General features: G+C 36.4%; 1 protein-coding gene across 2 annotated transcripts in view; it reads left to right on the top strand.

The window, feature by feature from the left end:
* Positions 1-25559, top strand: part of LOC145662236 (uncharacterized) — a 32696-nt gene extending 7137 nt beyond the window's left edge. For both annotated transcript variants that reach the window (XM_081727595.1, XM_081727594.1), the window contains exons 2-8: positions 5974-6064; positions 8130-8393; positions 13502-13705; positions 16222-16694; positions 18664-18948; positions 19667-19910; positions 22674-25559. In XM_081727595.1, coding sequence (XP_081583721.1) covers positions 5990-6064; positions 8130-8393; positions 13502-13705; positions 16222-16694; positions 18664-18948; positions 19667-19910; positions 22674-22859 — 1731 coding nt within the window. In that variant the 5' untranslated portion in view covers positions 5974-5989 and the 3' untranslated portion in view covers positions 22860-25559. The remainder of the gene's footprint in view (positions 1-5973; positions 6065-8129; positions 8394-13501; positions 13706-16221; positions 16695-18663; positions 18949-19666; positions 19911-22673) is intronic.
* The last annotated feature ends 467 nt before the right edge of the window (positions 25560-26026 follow it).

Genomic DNA, 26026 nt, shown 5'->3' with positions numbered 1-26026 from the left:
TTAGCATGAAGTCCAACTTCACATTTCACACATATTTTTGTTGTATTCTTGTGACATTGCCCACATCTTTTCTGTGTTTCACTCGAACCAATACCATGTCCTTTTCCGTCCAGTCGAGCTCTTTCTGGAACACGTTTCTTTCCTGGCACTGATTCAGGTGTTCTACCCATTGGTAGGCGTACAGTATACATTGCCAGATACGATTGAACCACTATTCTAGTAAAATCCAAAAAGCTCATGCAATTTTTTTGCCTACCACTCGGAGTTAGCCTATAAAGGTGATATGCGTTGCACATTGATGCATTCAAAGGGTACATCAGTAGCTGCCAATACCATTTCTTCATTCGAATAGACACCCTATATGCGGCAATATTTTCATTTAACCTGTCCACGCCACCCATATACATATTGTACTCTGCCACGCACGCTGGTTGATCAACATCAATTTTCTTTTTCGCTACTTCACTCCAGCGTTTAGTTTTCCCTAGCGGAGCTACACCTACCTTGTTTGAAGCAATAGTTACAACATTATTGTCTTTGTACCTGACAATAGTTACACCTGACGAAACGTCTGTAACTTGATCATACGATCCACGAGGAAGTTTCCTCATTTCTTCCGGTTGTTTTAGAGGTGCCTTTTCCACTCTGTTCATCCGCACAGTCCCTGTTCCATCATGACCTTTAATTCCCAATGTTTCCAACAGACGCACGGATGTAAAAAAGTTATCCATGTAAATGCTGTATCCTTCTCCTGCTGGGAGCCTTTCAACTAGATTTAAAACAACTGAACCTCCCACCCCGACTTCAGGATATGTGTTTCCCGTTGAAGCACCCTGATAAGGTTCTGCAGAAATTAAATATCCTAAACGTGTACACATGGCCCATATTTTAAACCCAAATCTTATCGGTTTCCCTTGAAGATGTTGCTTACAACCATGGTGCCCGAAGTATGGTACCATGGACTCATCAATGCTCACATATGAATCTTTAGGAAAATACTTTAACCAACGTTCGTTTAACATGGTCCATAGTGGGCGAATTTTACTGAATTTATCACTGCAGTCAAGCTTAGTATTATCACAAACATGTAGATAACGCAATATTTCTTCAAATCGATTTCTAGACATGGCCTTAGCTACTCCAACATGATGGGTATCTACACCCAGGTCCCAATACAAACGATACCTGGAAACCGTACAATAACCACTAAGCAAAAGAATCGCGAAAAATAGTCGCATTTCGTTAGGAGTAACATCAAATTGTTTCCCATCTTTCTGAACAGCGTAAAGTCTCGAATAGTTAACGAAGAGAGAAAGAACGTCTTCGTCGAAGAATAGTTCGAAAAGATCAACAGGAGACACATCTTCTTCTAATAATGCTGGCCTTTCCCAGGTACGTGGAGGTTTCTTAGGAATATCGACCCTCTTCCATTTCCTAATTGGAAGTGAATTACGTTTTACTTTTTTTGAGCGGTGTGAGCTGCTGACACTAGCAGTAGGTGGTTCAAGTTCACTTTCCTCTTCCAACCCTCTTCTGTCCACAACAATTCCGTTGCACGTAATTCTTCTAATTTCAAGCTCAGCGCTTGCACTAAGCTGGTTACCAGATAGGTTGTTTATTGATGCACTTTGGCAATCCTCGTCCCCGCTGTCTTCGTCGCTCAATTGTGAGTTCTCAGGAGGAGTGATATAAATATTCGCATCTAGGAGGTTGTCCTCTGCTTCAAGGATGGCAGCAATTTCGTTGACAGTCAACCTGAAGAAAGAGAATATATAAAGGATATATTTTAGTGTGAGTAGAAAATATCGTTAAAAAATTTCTAAAACATATTTTATACACTTGAAAAAGAATATGTTCTATAAGTTAAACTTTAAAACACCATAACACCCCATAATGTTTGCAGGGCTGAATCACAATGTGATCAATAATTCTATAATTCATATAGGATGCTGTCGTACTCGAAGAAACAAAAAGAAGGGAGTCTTTTACACATTCGGTTTCGAAATTTGCATTGTTTCATACGCTAGAACAATTACTATATGAATTACTTATTGTGCACACTACAAAAAATGAATGTTTCAACCTATATAGCAGAAAGAAAATACCATACTTGAAAGATTATAAATGTATTACTTTTTTATGTAGAATATTTTAAAAGTTTGTATAACTAAAATGTGTTAGTTGATGAAAATATTCATTTTAGACTGTTATTGTATCACTTAAGTTTCTGTCGCATGCTTAGGAACACACATTTTAGCTAAAAGGCATATTTATGTTTGACTGTCCTACATTTTCCCTAAACATATCCGTACAACCGATAATTATACATATATAATATCCTTACCACCTGTTGAAGCTGATAGAAGCGAGAGAAGGTTCGGTAGAAATAGAAATAGCGATAGTTCTTTCGCTTAAATCAGTCCTACCTGACAGAACTAGCAATATACCCAAAGCGTAATATGCTCAAATGTTAATCATCTCTGGTGTTCCCAGTGCCCCAATAATTGGGCAGCAGGCTTCTCACAGTAGGCATAAAAATTGGGCATGCCTACAGTTCCCACTGCCCAATTTTTGGGGCAACAAAGGTTTGGTTGAAAAACAGTGGATTATAATAATAATTGCCAAATATATTATTATACCTAAATTACAGAAGATCGAAAACAACGAATAAATAAAAACAAATAAAAAAAAATCAAAATATTAGTACTTTAATATCTTACCTTTTCTGGTCTGACATCGCGTCTTGTTCTTCAGAGAAGTCCTCACTATAAAACACACAAACGAAACAAAAGACAGTCACTAACCGAATGTTGCAATGTAGCCAGATACTCCAACTAATGATTCATAAATAATAGAGTTTTAAAAATTTTTTAGATTTCTTATTTAAAAATCGGAAATATATTGCCCAATTTTCGGGGCAGTGGGAATATATGGGTTAAAGCAGACCAAATGTTACTGGGGGACGTGTATATATAATATTCAATGAATGACGGAAACGCGAGACTACTATCACCTCAGTATATGTACAAGACAACTTACGTTATTCTTGAACACTTCGCACATTCTTGTACATCGTTAGGAGTTTATCTACTTCGTTCATCACGAAAATTTCAACCTTAAACCTCAGTCAGTAGAATCTTGATTAATTATGTTGACAGTACCATTGATACAGAGCGGATAGAAGAGAAAGTATTCTCACTGATATCCTTTTACCACTGTGAGCGGTGGGCTCTCGAGTCGCAGACGTTAATGTTCTATGGAGGCTGTAAGAAGCAGTGCTGAAATATTTCGAAGCGACTTCTTATTAAGTAATTTCGTGCGTTACTAGTAATCATACAATGTAGCTAGTGATTATTTGTAAATATACCATAATACTAAAGAATGCCATTTGTGCTTTGTGCCGGATTGTACGTAAATCAGGCGAGAATGAATTTCGTAATGAGAGAAGGATATCCCCAGAAAAGACAGATCATTGTCGCGAAATAGTAGTATTTGTGACTCTTTTCTCGGATTTTTTCTCGTAAAAGTTTGTTACGTTTATTGTGAATGGAGAAAAAGTCAAATGATAAAGACAAAAATTGAAACTAAAACCAGCCGCAATTCTTTGCATTTCCCCAGTATTGTCGACACCCATCAGTTCTTGGAAATAGCCAATGTGTCGCACAAAGCAAAAACCTGCTGCCAAAAGGAAGAGAAATGACACCCTATCTAATGAAAGAATGATCCGTTCTGAAATAGCTGAGTAATATGATTCTTCTTTTTCGTGTTCTGACAAAGAAAAATAACATTATTTTATACGTAGCCTATAATGATATTGTGTATTGTTAGTGTGTATTGCCCATTCATATTAACAAAGAGAAAGGTGCATGCAAGTATATATTTGGAGGATTTTTCCAATCGTACCAGCCGTTTGGGCTCCACATGGTAAGGCTCCCTATATTGAATAAAAAAGGAACGTTTGCAGTGCAGCAGGCTGTTAAAGCCATGCAGAAATTATGTGGGGGAACGTATACATTGTTGTGTGAGAGAATTTGGAACACCTTGAATCCGTTTCCCAACAATGGGGGTCCAAGGAAAAAAAAGTGTTGAGTCTCAATTGGCGATGCGTTTATGACTTAATTGACAAAGTAACTTCCAGTACATGCTTAGCTTAAGTATAGAAACGAGAACGTACCCGGATGCATTCAAAATTTCAGTTATAAAACCTATATACAAATAGACTCTTTCTGCGGCATCGTACATGAAACCCATAACCCACGCACTCACCAAAAAAAGAAAGAAAGAAAGAGAATCAAGCCTAAATGCATGAAGATGTCTTTATTAAAGATTTCTAGACTCTGCTACCATCTATGTTACTCTTATATTACTGCATATGCAATATCAACGATTGGAGGGATGATGTATTAAAGGTTTAGCACTGTAGGGGTATTAATTATTTTCATGTTCAAAAATTTGTGGGTCATGGGTTTCATGCACGGTGTCACTGAATTTCATTACTCAGTAATTGTATCAAATTATTGGAAAAATGTATATATAAAAAAGAATAGTTGCTTTTATGGAAGAAAATAATGCTTTTTCAACGAATCAGTATGGTTTTCGAAGGGGTAGAAATGTATCAGATGCTATATATTGTTATTCTGTAAAGAATACTAAATAGTAGTGCCAACTGACAATCGAACTCTTGATTGTAGGTTCTAAATCTTAGGCTGATTTCTCACAGCGAGAGACAGAAACAAAAGTGAATTGAAGAGAATAAGAAACTAATAATTGAGTGATTTTTAATATTATATTAGTTGTTCTCATAATGTGTATAAAGGGTTTCCTCGAGATACGAAGCAAGGAATCTTAGACTGTCAAAATATTAATGTGAAAATGCACTTACATTATGTTAGTTGAAGTCAATCTCAAAGATTCTACCTCCTCTGAACTTGCATTATTTATATACGAATGACAAGTCTAGAACTAAAGTGTAGACTTTTAAGTGGTTGACTGAATGTAGAGGTTGCCTGTTCCGCAGTATCAAATTGCCTTTCATATATCCTTGTCTGGAAGCTCCTCCTGTATGTCTGATAGAATAAAAGAAGTTTTGGTGTTGTATCAATAAATCAGACTAATTTTGGAAACAACCCTGAATTAGTACTTTCAGTTCAGACAGTTGATATTTTGTACTAAAGCCTACCGTAAATTATTTACAAAATTTAAATGTTCATAATTTACAATAATTTCGAGGTTTCAGAATTTTAGTATACTATAATATAAATGAACGGATTTATTAGCAAAAGCATGTATAATAACGGAAAGGTAATTACAGTACATAAAACAGAGAGTACTGACCTCTTGTCTTCTTCATCATGCGTAGTTTGCTATGTTTATTCAACATTCTTCTAATAGCAAACGACAATTTTGTGTTTATTTTCCTTCTGTAGAGAGTGATATCTCACTATCTCTCAAGTAGCTATTGGTGTTATAATGAGAGACATGAAAAACAAAATACGTAAAATGTACAGGTTCCAGGTACTAAAAAAGAATGTGTATGTACGAAATAAATTTCTTAAAATGCTTAGTATGTGCCCATGTTACTACTTTTTGCTTTCGTGTAAGTAAAGTGGAAGAACTTGGATGTCATAATGGTTAAATGATAAGCAAGAAACCCCGACGGGAGTAAAAGTAGTTGACATCTTACACCGTTTCGATAAAGTCCGTACCGCCGGGTGAGAGATAGCATTTCAATATTTTCCACTCAATTGTTTTTTTTTAAGTAGAATTACATTTGAATCCCTAATGAGGAATCGAATATATTTCATTATGATATTTCTTATCCGTTTTTTCTGGGAGTGTCCGTGGCTTCGATGGTAAGAAAGACAACACCAGACAATAAATAAACAACTGGCAGCAGAAAGCTTTGGATGTTCCAATCAGATAAAAGTTATGTGGTCCTAGAATTTAAGTTTTTCTATCTACTTTGATTTACAGATGGCAGTTTTTACGAATGGATGCAGCCAATCAGGAAATAATCACCATGGCTGACATTGGACTAGGCAGTGCAACCATGATCGAGAATGTGGTAGGCTATCATTATTGTTTCTTAATTTTGATCACCGCTTCATGACTGTACAACACATTTTATTACTGTACTATAACTGGGTTTAATGAAGGGATTTGTAAAAGATTTAGAAATTAATTGATGTATGATACGTATACTTAATTTACTCGCATTATTGTTTTCATGGTTTAAATATTTTCATATTTTATTTTAGATTAATTGGTTCTGTTGCAAAGCATGTTTTCTAATTATAATTTTACTTCAGTTACGGCCATTCTTGTCTCCCATTTTGTGCCGTAGTTGTTGATAAGAAAGAAAAGTCTCGGCGGGGACTCATGCCTGATGCCAGCGCCACTTCTATTTTTTTTATTTAATTATTTTTTTTTTTAATGTTTGTTTTGGCGATTAATTCTTCCAACTCCTACAGTCTGCCGACAATTCGCAGTAGTAATTAAATATCGTTGAATATTTCTGTTCGGGAAGCATTAGCTTGGTACGTATACTATTTATGTTATATTTTGTATTTTTCGAATGTACTTTACTACCAGCTGAGATCTAAAGTAACTGGCTTTCGTGAATGAAGGACTTTTCCCATAAAAAGCTGGATTTCTAATTTTGTATGGTTTTCCAATTCAAGTATCATCTTTATTTTCCTGTAGTGGCTTATGCAATTAAAAAAGTACCTTTACAACATTCATTGCTTATAAGCCCTACGTTCAGTCAGGGACTGGGTGTCTTCAATAGTTTTCGAACTGGCATTTCAATGGTGGTTAGCAAGTATAATTTATTCAACCCAGCATAAAAAGGGTCATGTTGATTGCATAACCACCTTATCAAGTTCCTGAAACTTATACATCTTGTCTTGTGTATTGTACAGGTTGCCTAAATTCAAACTGGCAGACAAGAAGAATGTATCATAAACCAACAACTGGTTTTGATATAGAATTTCATTTACATTTCGTTCTCCATTCGGGAAATCATTATTGTGAGGTTCAGATATCCTATTAGAATTTAATATATACTCAGTTTACGAAATTAAGCCATAAGTAGTCAGTGTGGGGTCACGATTCCTTCGAAAAAGGATGGCGCGATAAAAGTCCTCTGATAACCCGGGAAGATTAACAGCTCGTTCTGCCATAAATGGGGATTATCTCTTGGCCAGTACACACAGTTGTGGCGATTGATGGTTTCATTCAATTTAAAAATTGCCTCATCAGATCAACAATGAAATCAGTCAGCTGTTCACGATCGCAAATCCATTCACAAAATTTGTAGGCGCCTATCCGGATCGTTCTCATTGATCTGTGAAACAAACTGGGAATGTAGGGTTTCCACTTCGCTTGCTTTAAAATGTGGTGAACACTTGATTTGCTTACACATGATTCACGCACAACTTGCCGTATGAACTTCAGAGAGATTTTTGTGAAAACTTGTAACACTGCTTTGCTCCTCTTTCGTCCGCTACTGATTTGTTCCTGCCATACCGTCCGCTCGTCGGATCACACACAGTTCCTTCCCTCTCAGACTTGTTGCGTAATTTCGTAATTGTTACAATATCAAATTCTGCCCGACATCATCTCTGCACGTTTTTTATGCTCTCACAGTAACTTTAAAATGTACTTTCGTTGTTCAAAGAAGAAGTTCCCAGTGATCTTGTCAATTACTTGTCGCTGCTGGTAACTGAACTGAAAATAGAAGAAATAATAGGGTTATCATTAATACCTTTTCGGTTACTAATATTCAAACAGTGTAAACCCCTTTTAGGGGTCACTACATATTATAGTGTATTGTACTATATATATAGTTTATATTGCTGTTAAATTTATTTATTTATTCATTCGTATTATTATAATACGAATAATTAGGCAATTATTTTGTTTGAATATTCGTATGAATTGTATTGAGAATAATATATTTAATAAACGTCTGATTAATTTCTGGTCGCTTTAGCAGTCAGTACTTCCAACTTGAAAAATAATTTCAGTTTTGAAAACAGTTAAACCATCTTTATGTTTGAAGTTTATGTGCTTGAATTGTTTGGAAGTACCGGTACTTACACATTTAGTGTTTTGTTTCTTTTTTCCAGGGACATGTTGAAATGGTTGCAAGTGGACCAGTTATGTCGGCATTAACAACTTTAAATTCAGCTGGGATAATTGATGTTGAAGACTCAGGAAGCTGTCAAACCCAAATTTTGGAAAACATGTCACCATCTTCTTATAGCACTGCATTCTTCATTCCTCATTGTAATTCAGTTCGGACTCAACCTGAATATATCGCAATGAAACCAGTTATACCCGCAGGAGACTTTCCTGAAATCATATATAGCTACACAGCTCCAGTGCATCAGGTAAGGATATAATTAGAAACTGCACAGTCATTGCTACAATGAGATACCTCGTCCATCGGTCGACAATGGATAAGACAAGTAATTTAATCATTTACGGTTCCAATGAGTTACAGTTTCTTTTTATTTTAGGATCTCACGATTATGAACAGAGGCTAAAGAAGACTGTGATGATGATGAACGAAATGTTGGAAAGGAAGAAAGTTGAAGGAAACTGCAGAACTCCGAGAAAACGCACACACACGGTGTTTGTTGACCACAAAGGTCATTTGGGGTAGTTTGGGATCCCATGTACCGTGGTGAACGCTGTACAACTTTTGATGATATGCCGCGAGTGCTCCTGATATACCCTGGCCTGTGCTAATTATGGCCAGGGTAGTCATGGTGCAGAAAGCTATACAGCGACCAAGCCCTCTTGTGTCAACTGCAAGGGCGAGCATTCTGCTTTGTATCTGGACTGTACAGCCTTCCAACGTGAGTAACGTATCTGGGAATCTCTGATTGTTGGGAAGATCTCTGCTGCCGATGCTGAGCGTCACTTAAAAGCTTTGGTGCACTGTCCTTGCTTTTTGCCCCATTTGCTGCCGTTGCAGCTTCTTCTCGGAAATCTGTGGTAAGCCATTCTCCGACGGTTCCACCCAAACGGATCTAGTTTCCGATAATGGACCAGAAACAAAAATCCCAGTAATTTCGGCCACCAAATCTCCCAAATTCCCACGAGTTTCAGTTAGTGGTGGCCTTCGGCGCGCTCCCACCAATTGCCACTCTTCTTACATCACTGGCCTGAAACTTAGCCAGCATATACACCGACTAAATGATAATGTCCTCTCCTCGAAAGTACCGAAATTTACGTCCGTTCGTAAGTCATCTGCAGTTCCTTTAAAACCCGACATGATGGAAGACATCCTAAAGGATACTGAGTGGACAGTGCTAGCCCATGTGGCCCCGCGTAGCGTAGTCGCTAATGCTCTCGCCTTCGGTGCGAGTGGTCCCGGGTTTTCTGTTTGCAGGAAACTCATTTCAAGCCTACCCAGTCCTCTCCTATTTGTGACTATACGGTCTATAGTTATGATAAACTTGGTGCTGGTCGCGCTGCTTGCCGAGTGACCATATGTGTCTCCGATTATCTTCATTCTCGGTGCATTCACATAGTTTCTCTTCCCTTGCGCACTTACCATTTGTTCCTTATACATCCCTCATTCTGAAGCTTTTACAGCCGCCGATCTACTATAGTCTTGCTTGTTGGAGATCTTAACGCCTATCATTGTCTATGACAATCGAAGGCGTCAGGTAACAGAACTTCTTGAGGAGAGTGGATTGCTTATCCTCAACGATTTCTCCATTGCTTCCTGTATGTACCTCTCCATACGAGGTCTCTCGGCCTCATTGATGTGGAGAATGCATTGTGAGTACTCTCCGTTTCCTCTCTGTTCCTCCAACTGGAAGCATGCTGCCTGGCCTAAATTTCGTGAGCTCAGTAAGTTTCATTCTCGTAATGATCTCACTGTAGTTACTGTAGCAGAGTGTTTTCGATGTTGCTCGTGGTTCCACTTCCGTCGGCAAGTCTCATAGTGTCTGCGGAATGCCGTGAGGCTATTGTGGCGAACTCTTGCTAATTTTAATCCTTTTTCATCTGACGAAACTTTCCACCAATTTCGCATTCTATGTTCTCAGGCTAAATGTCTTCTAAAACTCTCAAAGCGCCAAAACTGGAAAAATCATGTTTCATTCCTCAGTAGTCGAATACTTATGTTTACTGGTGACATCAAATTTGCTTTCTTACCGGCAATAATTCTTCTGTTGGTGTGCCTGCTTTATATGTGGATGGTGTCTTAGGGACAAACCATTCAAAGGTAGCTAAATTTTGGACCACTACTCTGCAGCGTTTGCTCATTTTCGCCCTCGTATAGAGCGAAACACGTTAAACTTCCGTATTGCCAACAGGGAGCCCCTTTCACGCTTCTTGAGTTTGATTCTGCTCTCCGTGAATTGTCCAACACCGCTCCGGGGCTTGATTGTGTCTCTTATGATATGTCGCGCTATCTTTCTCGCGATACAGAACATGCATTATTGCAGCTGTATAATCGCAATTGATTGGAAGGGAGGAAACCTTCCCACCTGTTGGCGTGACGTTCTGGTTCGTCCCGTCTTGAAGCCAGGGAAAGCCGAAACTAGCTCCATGAGCTACAGATCTATTGCTCTTAAGAACTGGGTCTGTAAGTTCCTTGCACGCTTGATCAATAAGCGTCTCGTTCATAGTTTGAATTTAATTCGCTCTTGAGCAAATATCAAAGTGGATTTCTCACTTTCCGATCCACTACTCACAATCTCGTTCATGACTCTCCTCTAAACGGCGAACACCTTGTTCTCTTTATTGACGTAGAGAAAGCCTATGACATCACCTGCCATTATGATATATTACAACAATTATATGACTGGAGTCTTCGGAAGCATATGGCTCAATTCGTGAATTTTCTCCATGAGCGACATTTTAGAGTGCCAGTAGAACTGAGTCATACAGAGCGCTTTTACAAGAAAACCGTGTTCAACAAGGCAGTGTCAGTAGTGTCATTGTTTACTGTTGCCGTCCACAGTGTCCTTTCGCAGACCCAGGTTCCTGTCTGTGGTGTGTTGTATATTGACGACTTTGTCATTACTGTCGCTCCGGACATTTTCACGACATTACACGGTAGCTTCAGCTGACTGTGCATTATCTTACTTGCTGGTCAAAGGAGACAAGGTTTTGGTCTTCCGCTGAAACTTGTATCCTAAAATCTCCCAGACTTGTATTTCGATAGCACTCCTTTATCGTTCGTTGATACAGTCCGTTTTCTGGGCTGTCGATTGACGTGAGCACTACACATTCGTCATTGTATTATCTTCACACTCTAAATCTTCTTCGTGCCCTCTACCGCCGCACTTGGTGTGCCCATAATACTGTTCTGCTACGCTTATACTGTGGCTGTATTGGTATGCGTTTGCTCTTTCTTCTCTGCTGAAACAACTTGATACAGTCATCACCTGGGTATTCAACTAGCTACTAGTGACTTCTGTACTAGTCACGTTGCTGGCCGACGAACCACCATTAGCATATCGTTGTACGAGACGACTTCTCAAATATTCTGCTCATATGTGCTGTATTCCTGCAGATTTTCTGTCAGTGGTGAGCAGATTTACGAGCGCTATATTGCATGTGAGAGTTTTCTCACTGACGATTTCGTGTGGCCTTTCTCTCGTTGCTTCAAAAAATGAAAAAATGAAATGAAATCTGTAGTTTTACGTCCCACGGTTATGCCGGTTAGGCTAAAGGAGACGGTGATGATGAGAAATTAATGAAATGGTGGAATGAAGAAAGTGGGAGGAAACGGGAGAACCCCGAGAAAACCCACTAGCACGGTGTTTGTCCACCACAAAGTCCACACGGCGCGAGCTGGGATCGAACCAGGGACCCCAAGCACCGGAGGTGAATGCTCTACCACTGAGTCTCGTTGCTTCAGTGTTGTGCTGTACTCTCATGGCTGCTTTGTGCACGAAGACTCGATCTTCGCTTCTCTTCGGATGCGAAACAGCAAACAAGTCTCCAGGTATACTAACAGGAGTTGGCAGCATTGTTAGAGCAGTACCCCGATTTTAATGTGTTCTATACCTAGGTAGAGACTGTTCTAAGAATGAGAATTCTGTTGGATAAGTCTTTGTCAGCAACGAGGACAGTTCAGAATTCAGTCTGCATCGTCCGTGTTCAGTATTTGCTGCTGAATTAAGTACAACTAAACTTGCATTTGGTCATGTGCTCACACTTTCGTTACGTCATGGGCTTGTTTACACGGGCTCTCAGGGCGTTGTTATGAATATCTTTAGTAAGCACGCCCTGGTTCAAGACATTTATATGAGATGCCATCAATTACAGCAAGAGCGTTGTGTAGTCTTTGTCTGCCGAGTGCCAGGTCATATCGGAATTCCGAGAAATAAACGTGCTGACACAGCTGCCAACAACGTCGCCTTGGCTGGGGTTGTATTGGAGCAACCGATCTGTGTAGTTATTTTGATAATTTGATGCGCTCTGATTGACAGGCAAATAGAAATAAACTTTATGGCATTAAGTCCCTCTCGGGAAATTGGCAGGCATCCCCTTACTCTATTTGGATAGATGGAGTGCTCGTGGCAAGTTTGTGTATCGGACACAGTTATTTGCCGTATGCCTTGGACTATTCGTATTGTGACGAATTTCTTGAATACTGAGGTCTCAGAGAGCCGTGCATTACGGATTTTGTTATTCGTGTTCTTGCCTTCGTCCACGCTCTTGACCTTGCTTACGTTCTCTGAGCCTTTCAGTCCTTTGTCACTTCATTTCTCACTACTAATATTTTACCTTTTATTCTCACATTTTATTTATTTATTTATTATTGCTGTTCATTGTTATTGTTATGTTTATCTCACATGTTTACATATTATTTTGACTCTTCTTGTTTGTTTTCATTTTTATTTTGCAGCGCTTTTCTTGCTTCTTATGTGTTTTTATGTTCGTTTTAGTATTTTTAAAGGTCGTCCGTGTTTGAGCAGTCGTACTGATCGTGAACAGAGACAAATAGCGTCGCTATTGACGTTTCTGTTCAACCATAATTATTCATTCATTGCCTTGAATACACCCTAATATTTTAAGTATACAAGCCACTATCTGAAATCGACTAATTACAAAAAGTTGTAAACAAAAGTATTAATCCAATAGAAGACTTGTGTATGACTGTTTTCTCAGGTGGCGTAATAATGGCAATTAGAAAAAATAAATGATAATTTACAGCACAATGACAACAAAGCCGGCGCCTTTCTGTATGTGAAGTGCCTGAGTGTCCAGATTTTCTCCTGTAGGCACTGAGAAGAGAAACAAATTTGTGCCATATTTACACCGTTAAAAGGTTTTTGTCGGTTGAATCATATTGCATCCCTTTTCAAGCCCTGCATAATCTTTCTAAATATCTAGAATCGTTGTAAGAAAAGTCACATTTCTGTAAGTTTTTTTCATTCTTTTTTTGTAGCACTCTTTGTAGTGTTTAAATATGTTACTAAATCTGTTTTAATGTCTGTAAAACTAAACGTAACTTTTCTTTCCACAGGTGGTGATGTCTGGTGAGAATGATATGATAGTCCAGCAGTGCGTTGAGATTGCAGATGGAACGAATACGATGCAGCTTTCAACCGTGGGAGATTTAATCTTAGTTCCTAGTACTGCGATTGACATGTCAAGTACTCCTTCATCGAGTTACACATCCACAGATGCCGATACTCCTACTGCTGTTACTACACAAACGCGAAAGAAGGTTAGATGGAGAACGTTAAATATAACAGTTTCGGTTTCCGTCAGCGATTTGTTTTATTCATTTCTGACATTCCAAAACCAACTTAGTTTCATTTTCAGTGTACATTATATCATAACATACATATTTTACGACAATAAGTGTGAGTTTATAATTTTCAAACTGATTGGCGAGCTCCTTGTAGCTATGTGGATAGCGTACGAACCTCTGGCTGGAAGCCCCGGGTTCTATTCCCGGCGCAAGTTCATGTAGTTCGGATCACACATTAAGCTGTAGGTCCACGTCTCGAATAGCCTTGGTGCTGAAAAGAACGCTAAACTCAAATCTAACCCGCTTTCAAATTGATTAGCATTAATAATAAGATCAATTTACATATTGCAAATATCCCTCAATTTGAAAACTATTCTGTTCACTGTATGAATCAGTTTTATTTCTGTTCCTCTCTTATTGAGCATTTATGTGTAGCTCTTGCATGTTCTTCACATCTTCGAATGCTCCCCTCACATATTAGTTGCTCCCCTAATATGTAAGTGCACACTCATATGCAGTGAAATAAACATTTTGGGGTAATCATCCTTGATCTTTCACAGAAATGTAGTTTTTACTTTATTTTTTAAATTTTTTTTTTTCGTCTCGTCTTTATTCAATAACGGGCAATCTTTTTGAAGGACTTAACGATTTAATGGAGTGAATCTTTTTTTATTATTTGTTTATTTCGTGAGTTGTTAGTATAACTTAAAAAAGAAGATAGAATGAGCATTGTTCAGATTTGTTTTGTATTAACATCGTCAGTTTGTCGTTGTCTTATTAATTGCTTTGTTTCAGCCATTGTGCAGAAAACATATTTCAAATATATTTCTTGTTGAAGATAATAATCATTCCATAGCATTCTAGCCTTGAGTAATATTATATACATATATAACATACCACTTTCTGTTGGACTTTGTGATGGTAGGACTAGGAGTCAGTCCTTAAATACAAATGTGCGAGAAATGATTTTTATATTCACCATATATAACGTATTTTGACCCTGATTGCTTATCTTTTCACCGTTTCTGTTGAACAGTTTTCTTTTTTTTTTTTTTATTAAAACAATTAACATAATTGTTTCCCTGATGTTATCATAAGACTCACACCGTTCATGGACGCAGTAGACATGAAAAATTAGATAACAGTTAAAAACAATAATGTAGATATGTAAATACATTCAGTAACTTAAAGAAAAAAAAAAAGGATACAATAGGCACATTATAGACAAATATTTAATACTTACCAGTAAGTGCCTGTTGAATCAATTTCATCTGGCTATTAATTTCGAAGACCTCATTGTACCCTTAGAGGCATCGAAATACGTGCTAGATGAGATGTTGAATGGAAACAGTTAAGTTTTTATTAAAACACTGGTTCTATAAACATTTCTAACGGTATTTACTTACGGTGATGGATGTCAACGAAATAATAATAATAATAATAATAATAATAATAATAATAATAAAAATAAAAATAAATAAATAATTCGTTCAAATAGTTAATAGTAGCAGTGTGCTTTGACAAACTGGTCTCAATGAATTTCACTTGCCCTGGGCCCCTGTTGGGTTTACATCAAGTCTGATTTAATTTTGCGCCTAAATCTGCCTTTACAGTCAATTTTGTTATGTTACTTTGTGTAATTTAGAAAGAAAATATCATTCTTGCTAGAATACGTTTTGAATTTTTAAAAAGAGGCATTGTTAAAGCAGAACTTGGTATTATTGTGTTATTACCAAAATAAAACTTTAACCATAGAGTAAGGATATAGTGTAAGAGGTTTCAGCTGCTCTTGTCGTTGAAACTAAATTACGTGAATGAAGATTATGGAGCCGCCGCTCAAAGCAGTTGGATAGCACGAACTACTGAAAAATAAGAACGAATCAAATCATTCGAGCGTCAGTTTGATAGAATTAGCCAGTGATACAATTAGCTACTGCCAGTAGCAGACGATGCAATTAGTTACAGCTCCAGGCGGTTGTGTGGCCGATATCACTTTCGTTGCATTTTGGGAACGATTTGAATTTCAATTAGTTAGATCGGGAGTGGTGATCAGTGACTTTAATGTCTATAGAAGTTCATAAAAGCAGCTAATTCTCGTTTTCCAGATTCTTTTATTATGCATACAAAATATTGAATCGTATTATTGTATTTCATGATGTGTAGTGAGTTTCCCTCATAGTATTGCGTCAACTGTGAAGAAATGGTAGAATTGTGGTCGGCTGAAACACGTTTTCAATTTCTCTTAATAAATGAGAGAATACTTAAAGTGTATAAGCGTAAATTTAACCTCAGTTTTGCTAGTAATCCATATATTCTCTTCTTAATTAGTTTTGCTTTATATTATCAAGAAAATATTCAACATTTGTATGTTCCATCATTAAGACAATATTTTACGATATGTAAGTGGTTAATTTTGTTTTTCGGCCTTATTACTTAAGAAGTATCTTTCGTATATCATACTATTTATTCTTTTCTGAAATCTTTCTTAGGTGCCGAAACAATGCCCAGGATCTAAGAAAATTAACACCAAAAAAGGGAAAACGAAGTGTTCGGGAAAAATACAAAATACAAATGGTGGATCTAGTGAAAGTAAACTGAAATCCAAACGGAAAACGCTTTTTGGAGTGAATAGTAAGAATGTGAATATAAGTTGTTCAGAGAATAAACAGGCTCAGAGTAAACGTGATCAGTATTCGAAAGAAGTTCAGGAATCGAAGTTAGAGCAGTACCTGAAAGTGAACTTGTTAGGGAAAGAAGTTTGTAAGATTCCGCAGGGATTCGAAGCCCAGTTCATAAAGCAAGATCGAAGCTTGAAACAAGAGAGACAGAATGAGAAGGCTGATCAGCAGAATCGTAAGGGTCACTATTTGAGCAGCGAAGACATCTACTCCCCCTCTTCTCCGACGAAGGCCCCTGATTCTGATGAAGACTTTCCGTTGATGATCGACAATACAATTCCAAGGTTGGTGATTAGTTTGGCTTACAGTATGAAAGCATTAATAACAACAGTATGAAATAGCTTGCTTCATTATACGAAAGTCATCGAGAAAGAAGGTTGGGCTTTCGTAGTGCTTCTGTGCAGGAGTGATGGAACTCCGTTTTGGTTGACAACTTAGGTGGTTTATTCAGAGCCAAAACAAATACACTGCTCTTAAAGACATTTTACTGTGACAAAAATCATGTTAAAGTGCGTTTGCATGTCACTACGCTTATGTGTGCAACATTCACGACATGACACATGTCTGGGCGATAATTAGTTTCACACCAGACCCTGTCGAGCATTTTCTGGCATAACAGAGCCACCTGCGTGGTTGATACTTGCTTTCAGATAGTTAATATAATCAATTTAACACGGTACACAATGTTGTTGATAAAACACCACGAAAAAAAATCTAATTGTGAGAGAGTGGGACTTCTTGGAGCCAAGGAATGAGTCCTTGGCGTCAATCTATTGATCTTCAAAATGAACATTCAAAGCACTTGAAACAATACGAGCAAAGTGAGGAAGTGGCCTATCATGCTGGTCTGCTGTGAAATTAATTATCTCCTGGACATTAATGTGCTGTGAATGGTGCACACATAGAAACATACTGACGTTCAAACTCACATTAACGTGTATTTTGTCACGTGGATTCTGATAGCACTGCATTTGTTTCTGCACTGAATAAAGCATTTGAAAAAAATGAAATGAAATCTTTAAGTTTACGTCCCACGTTTATGCCGGTTAGGCTAAAGGAAATGGTGATTATGAGAAATGAATGAAATGGTGGAATGAAGAAAGTGGTAGAAAACGGGAGAACTCCGAGAAAACCCACGAGCACGGTGTTTGTCCACCACAAAGTCCACACGGCGCGAGCTGGGATCGAACCAGAGACCCCAAGCACAGGAGGTGAACGCTCTACCACTGAGCCACCGCGCGAATAAAGCATTTGCGTTGCCAAACAAAACAGTGTACCATTCAATCACTCAAGCGCCATCACTGCTCTACAGCAGCTTCACTGTATTTGAATATCATACTCGTTTGTTTTGTCCATTTCTCATTGTAAATAGTTTTTCTTTTATTGTACCATTTAATAAATATGAAATACCTGTACTATTAAAAGTTATCATTGGATCTGTTGATAGGTGATGTGTTGAGGATAAATGTTGAAAAGTATCGAAATAGAAATAAAAAGAAACAAATCCTCAACAAAGATTTCTCATATTATTTTGGAAATGATTGGGTCTCAGATCTGATCTGTACAATTCTGAGACTTCTCTGGCATGTGTGCAATTGGAAATCGCTTCTGAAGATAAAAGTTCAGTGAATTGGAGTATTTCCTTATTGAAGCTGTACGATGCATTTTAAATGTTTAAGTAAATGGAAAAATAGATAGACTAACAAGGCGAACATGATATTCAAATATAATTAGAGCAATTAATATATTTTGTAGCTTTAATGCTTTCATAATATTTGTTAATGCTCTACACACTCTAAATATTCGTTATTCTGTTAATTCTACTAATATGTAAATTTAATGAATGGAGTTCAACTAGCACAAAATGAAAAATTAAGTGCAGTGTGTTTCATTGATGAAAATTAGGGAGAGAGGGCAGTGGCGTACACAAGGGAGGACTTCCCTTGAGCAAGATATTATGGAAAAATAAACATTTATTATATTATGGTAGATATTAAGAAGATCACCCTTGTCCTGAAAGGATTTGAGGTTGAGTACGTGAATCCCCCTTGATGAAATTCTACGTACGCCACTGGGGAGGGGGTTTTGAATTTGCTCTCACGATTATATCATATGGTCTTAGTGGCAAATACTATGACGTATTTGCTCCTTTCAATGTTCCTATTCCTCCATATAGTCTTAATTTAGTATGTGTTTGTACTATCACCCTGATTTCCTTTTTTACTGTCACTAAAAAGATCAAATTTCTTTTAGTTTGAGGATCAGTGTGGGTGCGGCTAGTAAATATGAATGTGGAGAGTGTGGCATGGTGCTGGAAACCCGTGGAAGCCTTCGGAAGCACCTTTCAACATATCATTCGTCTCCCGAGCAAGAGCCAGCAGAATTGCTGAGGAAAACGTACGTCTGTCCCAAGGAAGCGTGTAAATTTAAGACACGCAGAAGGGACAAAATGGATGCTCACATAGCACTACATTTGGAAGAGGGATACACACCAACGGGAAAGAAACGCACTGTTTCTGGTCCTCTTCAGAGAATAAGGTACGCATTACTTTTGGAAAAATATACAATTTCTTCTTTTATATTCAGTATTATCAAATGGTGGAAAATCATCGAGAAAATTAAGACTAAAATTATGTTTTTATAAGTTACAGCACTACATTTTAACATTCTCTGACATTTTGTTCAGTGTCCCTCTTGTTCATAAAACCTGGTAACATATTTCTCTTTAAAACAATAAGTCCATCGATGTAATTAAACCAAATATACATTTCTTACCCTTGCTTTTATTTCACGTTCGTATTTTATGTTCTCACTAATAATAATACCCAGGTATCGAGAACTAGTCTATTTTCTCCTCTCCTACTTCTTTATTTAACACTAACAGAATTATTAGTGCTTAAATTTAAATATGGTTACGTCCCATAATTAAATTAAAACAATACAGATGGTAAGTTGTAACTAAATTGTCACAATAGTTTTAAATCAGCAAATTGACTGCATGCTAGCGACATCTATGAGCGTCAGCAGGCAGACGATACAGCGTGACGCTCTGGGGCCTTTGTTTTTTGTAAATAGTTGAAATTACATAGAATTCTTAAGTATAAGAATACTTAAATGTAGCAATAGTCATCTGGTAGTAGAGTGAGAGTCTACATTGTGGTTATTATAATCAAAATAATTTTCAATAATATGAGTGCTTTTTAAAAAGATGTATTATTACACTTCATAGCCTATGTATTTTTTTTTTTTTCCGTAGGTATGAGAGAGAAGAGTACCATTGTCCGATGTGCCAATATTCGTGTACAATTGAAAAGGCATTTCATAAACATTTGAAGCTCCATTCTTTCGGTTTGAAGAACTTGAATATTAAAGTGTCGTGTGTAATCTGTGGCAAAGACCGGCCAACGGAAATTGATCGGAAGAAGCATATGCGTAAACACAAAAACGGAAAATATTTTTGTTGCGATATTTGTCCTTTCAAGACTGTGCAATTGAAAAAGGTAAGATTTTTCGTATGTCTTGTGAAAATAGTAATATATTGGATGTGTTATGTGCCCCCTTACGTAACATATTTATTTCATAATCATGAAATCTTTTGGTTTGTATAATGTGTCGTGCTTATGTTTGTTTCATTTTCAAAATTACATTTTTAGCTATGAATGTTACTCTGAGAACATTGCTTGTCTTGGCATAACGGTATGTTTCTTCTATACGTAGTAGAGAGAGGGAAATGCATAAGATATAAAGTAATATGCCTTTTTAGCATCCTTTAGATAAAAATAAGAAAAACTAGAAATATTGTCAGGATTGCCGTCTAAAGAATGACATCCTGAATTCAAATACCTATGCCTACTGCAGTAGTAATAAAGCTAATTGCTTCTCCGTAAAACTGTAGAGGGTTATGTTCAATCACTCCTTGCTCGCCTTGCAGTACGTCACTAGTGACTGTAAGTGGCTGTATCGCATTACTTGGTTATTTGTGTATATAGTCAGAGAAAAAATGGTTTGAAGACTATAATATCAATGCAGCCATGAACATGGTTTGGAATATAAGTCGTTCCCATGTTTTCTTCTTCCTTGATCATTAACCAACCTAAGAAACGTATAAAATATGGTAATACCGTATTTACTCGCGTAATTTTCGCACTTTTTTAGACGAAAAAAGTTGTTTTGAAACAAGGGTGCGTAAATTATGCGGAAAAAAAAATAGCCACATTAGTGAAGATTATCTATTTTTTTTTTCTGTCAAAATAATACGAAAATACCGGTTCACATTTTCTTTGTAGCAATAATTGGCAATAAACAACTAATTCTAAATTTGTAGAAAAATAACATTAAAAAATTGATTAAGAAGTTTCTTACCTTAGAAATCACTGTCAAATCCTCGCGTGCTCAAATTACGCGAGGAAAATAAAATATACAGAAAATGCCCTTCAAAATTGGGATGCGAAAATTATGCGAGGGCGAAAATTACGCGCGTATTTACGGTATTATATTACGGTGTGGTAGTTATAATGACAGTGGTGACGGTATTAATGAATTGTTCTTGGAAAGTAGTGATGACTTCTAAGAGAGAAGATAAAAGGGGCCAAAATAAAAATTAAATTTCTCCACTAAAGAAATCGAAATTGTGCTCAACACTGCTTAAGGATAGAATATTGGAAAGATATTCGATTATTATCGTTTCCGAGATTACAACATATATGAGATACTTCCAAAGAGACATCCTGAAGTACAGATTAAAATTATATTAAATTTAAGTGTGTAAAAAAAAAAGTCAGCAACATAGAATATCCAAGTTTGACAAAACAAGAGGATTTGGGAGTGTACAGTTCAGTACTGGAATTTATAAAATTAAGTAACTGAAACAGCAGGAAATTTCGGGCTTTGTAAGTGATACGTTACTACGTAAGTACTTTTCAAAGAATGAAAGATAAACAGGAGGAAAAAGAAAAATTAAATGAAACAGAAACATTCATTACTGGAGTTAACAAACATATCAAGACTTGGAATATCCAAATTGTCTGTTTAACTGCGAAGGTTCATCCGAAAGAACATTGTAAAGAAAGAAAGAAAAGCGCAGTCAATTAGTGCATCTACAGGATGGACGTTGTGATATCATGAGATGTGCATTTACCAGACAAATTTTATACAAGGCGGGTCTGGAAAGTGGGGTTACAGCAGCAGTTCATTCAAAATATTTGTATTTGGCAAAATGTCTATTACAAGTATGTAATAATACAGGGGTTAGTTTGTGACGGAATTGCCGCCATTGTCCAAACACTTGGTAAGTCATGGTGATAGCTTTTGTTTCCCACGGTCATACAATTCTAGCGCCTGCTACTGAAATCACCTTTTAGCTTCGTTCTTGATATCTTCATCATATCACAACAGCGTCTCGTTATATGCTGACGACTCATAATGTTTCCTTAAACCAGAATATCCGCTGGACGCTTACCTCGTGCTTGGAGAAAACGTATGGCGGAGCGCAGTTCATTTGGCAGGATTCTGAATCAGAGCAGCCATCGTAAACATGTCACTCGCACTACACTCCATATAGCAATAAGTAATAGCTTCGAAAGGGAAGCGGAAGGCTGACAAATACAAATGAAAGCCAACTTACGCACGAAGATATTACTTGCCCACCGACAAGGCTTATAATGTGATTGTGCAAATAAACCTTGTATTTTGTTTCCATTAACAATATTGACAGTTAGCGTCTTGTATAGCATGGAAATTTGAACAAAAATGCGTTGTAAACTTTTTAGGTAAAAGCAAGCGTAAGTGGGAAGATGATGAAAGGACTTCTTAGAAATTACTTTCATCTTGAATATATCTTCCATCTGATAATGAGAAGTCACTATTATTGTGTACGGAATTCATGGATGGACCACACTTCAAGAGACTTCTGGTAGTAAACAATTGATTTGAAAATAATTAACCAATAATTATGAAATATGCTCAATCTTTAAACATTTCTTTATTTTGTTCACCAATCTAGAATTATTCAGAGAGGATATGTATCAACTTCGATATTCTGATTAATTGAACATACAATAAATATATAAATAGTACGCCATTTTATAAACGTAGTTTTGGATAAATACTACTGTACTTTTTCTTTTCTTTCTCTCTCTCTTTCTCTCTCTGTGTGTATGTATGTGTGTGTGTGTGTATGTATGTATGTATGTAAGTATATGTGCGTGCATGCGTGAGTGTCTACAAATACCGTATTAGGGGTTTATGTTACGTTTCTATTGTAGGTGATTCAGCATCGGCGAATGCACACAGGGGAGAAGCCCCATCTCTGCCCGCACTGCCCCTATCGCTCGGCTCGTCGAGACAACCTCCGATCTCACGTGCGTCGAATGCACAAGAAGGAGAACGTGTACTCGGACACTTTCAACCCAAAAAGTGTGATTATGGCAGAAGTTAGTACAACCACGTGAACAGCAGTTTTACAGAATCCATGTAAAGAGGAAAATGCTAGTCTATGTATACAGGAGAAAATGTAGTTTTAAGCGCCATTTTATTGAAGTATTTCCTGTGAGCAAAATGTTACAGTACAATAGTAAGTCTTCCAGACAAAAGAGGGTTAAACAGTCTCTGATGCCTTGCTTTCGCTTAAGATTTTATTAATGGAAAGATACAGGAAGCGATCTTTAAAGGAAGAATGTTTTTAGCTTTCTTCCGTTCTTGCATTTGCGATCTCTGTTTCTCTTCAGTGCCATCATATCTTAAGTAGCTGCTGCTATTTTGTACTGTTGAAAGATCTTTGTATAAAATCTATTTCAATTTATCTTGTTTTCGTATTATGGAAATTCTATTTATGAATGTTATTTTTCATAGTTTGTTGTTATTTTCATGTTTATCATTATGTTCTATGTTGCTATAGCTTTATTCTTGTGTTTGTAAGAAAGGTGCAATGTGATTTATATATATAATAAAGATGTGTGACTAAATAACGTATTAGTAGATTTTAGTGCATTTCAGTGTGGTAAAAAGTTGTTATAGTTACTATGTAATACCTTTGGAAGGAGTGTGAAAGAGGTTATTTATCGAATATGAATGAGATATACCATTAGGAAAGCACAAACTTCAGCTAGAGAATAACGCTGATTATTTGGGGTAAAATATCGTAACTCCATAGCATAATCTTTTGAACATTTGTCACTAAAGCTATCTTATCTTATATTCTTTTATTTGGTCTCAAATTACAGTAGACAGAAATCAGTAGACCGAAAATGTGCAGCGCAGCTAATAAAAGGTATTTCGGAGAAATTGTGTTATAATATAATTTCAAAGAATGAGAGTGAATGATAATATGAAGGTAAAGTTTAGAATATCTGTTTTCTTTTTGGTTTGACGAAGGCAAGTTGGAGATGATGTTGATTTGTATTTTTAAGTTTTGTTTAAATTAACTTCAAGAAGAAAACAAAGAGTATTTAACAGTTTTATTTATCATGACATTGTGCCTTTCGAATTTTCTTTTGTCGATCTGATCACCCAGACAGAACTGTTACTGTTAATTATCATGGTGCAAAATGTGTTAAGAGTTTTTGTAGTAGAGTACATTTTGTTCAAATAGTGGTTATCAGTGATCTTTGATTTTTTTTAAAAAAAATTCTAGATTATTACTGCATTTTTAAATTCTAAATTATTTTGAATTCACAATTTATATACTTGACAATGTGTCTATTGTATACATATATTGACATGTGTGATCTTATAACGATAGTGATCAATTGTGTATATATTTGCACTGCAAGCACATTATGTTTGATTTGTTCTATTACTGCCTATATTCAGTGAAGCCCAGTGATCCCCAAAAAAATTGATTTCCATATATTTTTTTTATAGCCAACTGCTTGAAATAATTTTTTAACAAACTCAATTCATACGATAATACACGAAGTAGGTTGGATGGTTGAAGTTAAACGTTCGATTTTAGCATTGAAGCCATATTTGGGCTGCATACGGAGAAGTGAATGCTAACTCCTTAGCCAGGAGAATGCTGTTCCACAAACTTCATAGAAATACAAGAAATTGAATAAGAATGAGCATAATAAGTTGGGGTTTAGCTTATTGAAGCAAAATGTAGTAATTGATTCAACTTTGATATTCATTTTACTGTTTCCTTCCAAAACCGTTTTCAGAATAGAAAGGCATATTCTCATATAATACTTAGTAACCATTACGTCTTGTCCCCAGATTTGTAACGAAAGGACCATAATATAATCTAGTATTGACATTTTGTTGGGGTTCCTGATTTCTAGGCTGGCTGTTAATTTCACCAAATTTTTGAGAATTTTTCAATCTAATTGTTATCTATTTTTAATTCGTTCCTAAAAGAATGAAAAATAAGTGCACAAAGCTATTTAAACTGATTGTTATACTCCATTCCTTTTGTTGCTATTCTTAATAAAGTAAATGCAATGTTTTTAGGGGCAATTAAGTAATTCAGTTATAAGTAATCCGTATCAGTTAGAAGCACGTCTAACACCAGAAGGAAATTATTTTTGCTAGGGTATACGAAAATACTACAAAAGAATAGCAAAAGGTGCACTAATCTTTTTTCTCTTTTTTTATTCTTTACATCAGACTGAAATATTTGTACCAATTGATAAATGCTAATTGTAGGTGGTGTCAAGTACACTCTTGGTCTCCATCTTGCTTAAAGCTCATTATTATTATCCATCAATGGAACTAAATCAACAGATGTGAATGTTCTTTGTGTCAAATGAAGTATTAAAATATTTTAAGGATAGGACGGACCACGCTTTAATGAATTAGATTGTACACAAAATTTATCAAAACTTGATTTGTAAAATTATCAAGTATTAATCTGAAGACTGACTGCTGTCTAAACATAACAATTTTATCCTCTGTGGTTGGATTTTCAATTGTTTTGGATTCGCTGCATTGTTGTTTTTTTGTAACGTATTTTTATGTGATATTTCCGCTACAAGAAAGGTAAGAGAGGAAATTTCTTCTTGCTGATAGAATGAAACGTTTCCTCGCGTGAACTATAATTTTGATAATGAAATTGTGTTTCTTGTGAAATAAAATAAGTAGTGTAAACATTTTCTTTATACACATTGTTCTTATGAAATTTGAAAAAAAATAAAAGATCAAGCCAACCATATCTACATACTGTGGGTTTGTTTGTCAACATTTTTGTTACTTGTTTCTGGTTCGTGCATCGTACAGAATTGATAGTTGTTTTAAATACATTTTAGTGCTGATTATACTTGCAAAATTGATGCCTTGTCATTACTAACGAGTAAATGCATCTCAAATCAGATAACTTAATTTTTAAATTTTTGTTCATATTTTAGTTGTACTATATTTAGGGAGTACGAAACAAGCGTTCGTTCATTTTTTAAATATTCTTTTTCTCTCTTTTTGAGCAGCCATTTTGTATTGACACGTAAGCCTATTTTGTAATTTAAACGCTGTAGCTCCGTTACTTTTGAAGATATTCATTTCGAACAAAAACCATTTGGAAGATAATTTAAATGTACATTTTATGTCTAGTGCAGATTTAAGCATACTACACTACCCATATATAACCGCTTTCCAGATCTGCCACCTTCTGTCTCAGCAACGAGTACTT

This window comes from Thermobia domestica, chromosome 10 (genome assembly GCF_964235325.1).
Source record: "Thermobia domestica chromosome 10, izTheDome1.hap1.1, whole genome shotgun sequence".
Lineage (NCBI taxonomy): Eukaryota > Metazoa > Arthropoda > Insecta > Zygentoma > Lepismatidae > Thermobia > Thermobia domestica.
Note: the sequence above shows the minus strand (reverse complement) of the source record. Positions and strands in the feature narration are given on the sequence as shown.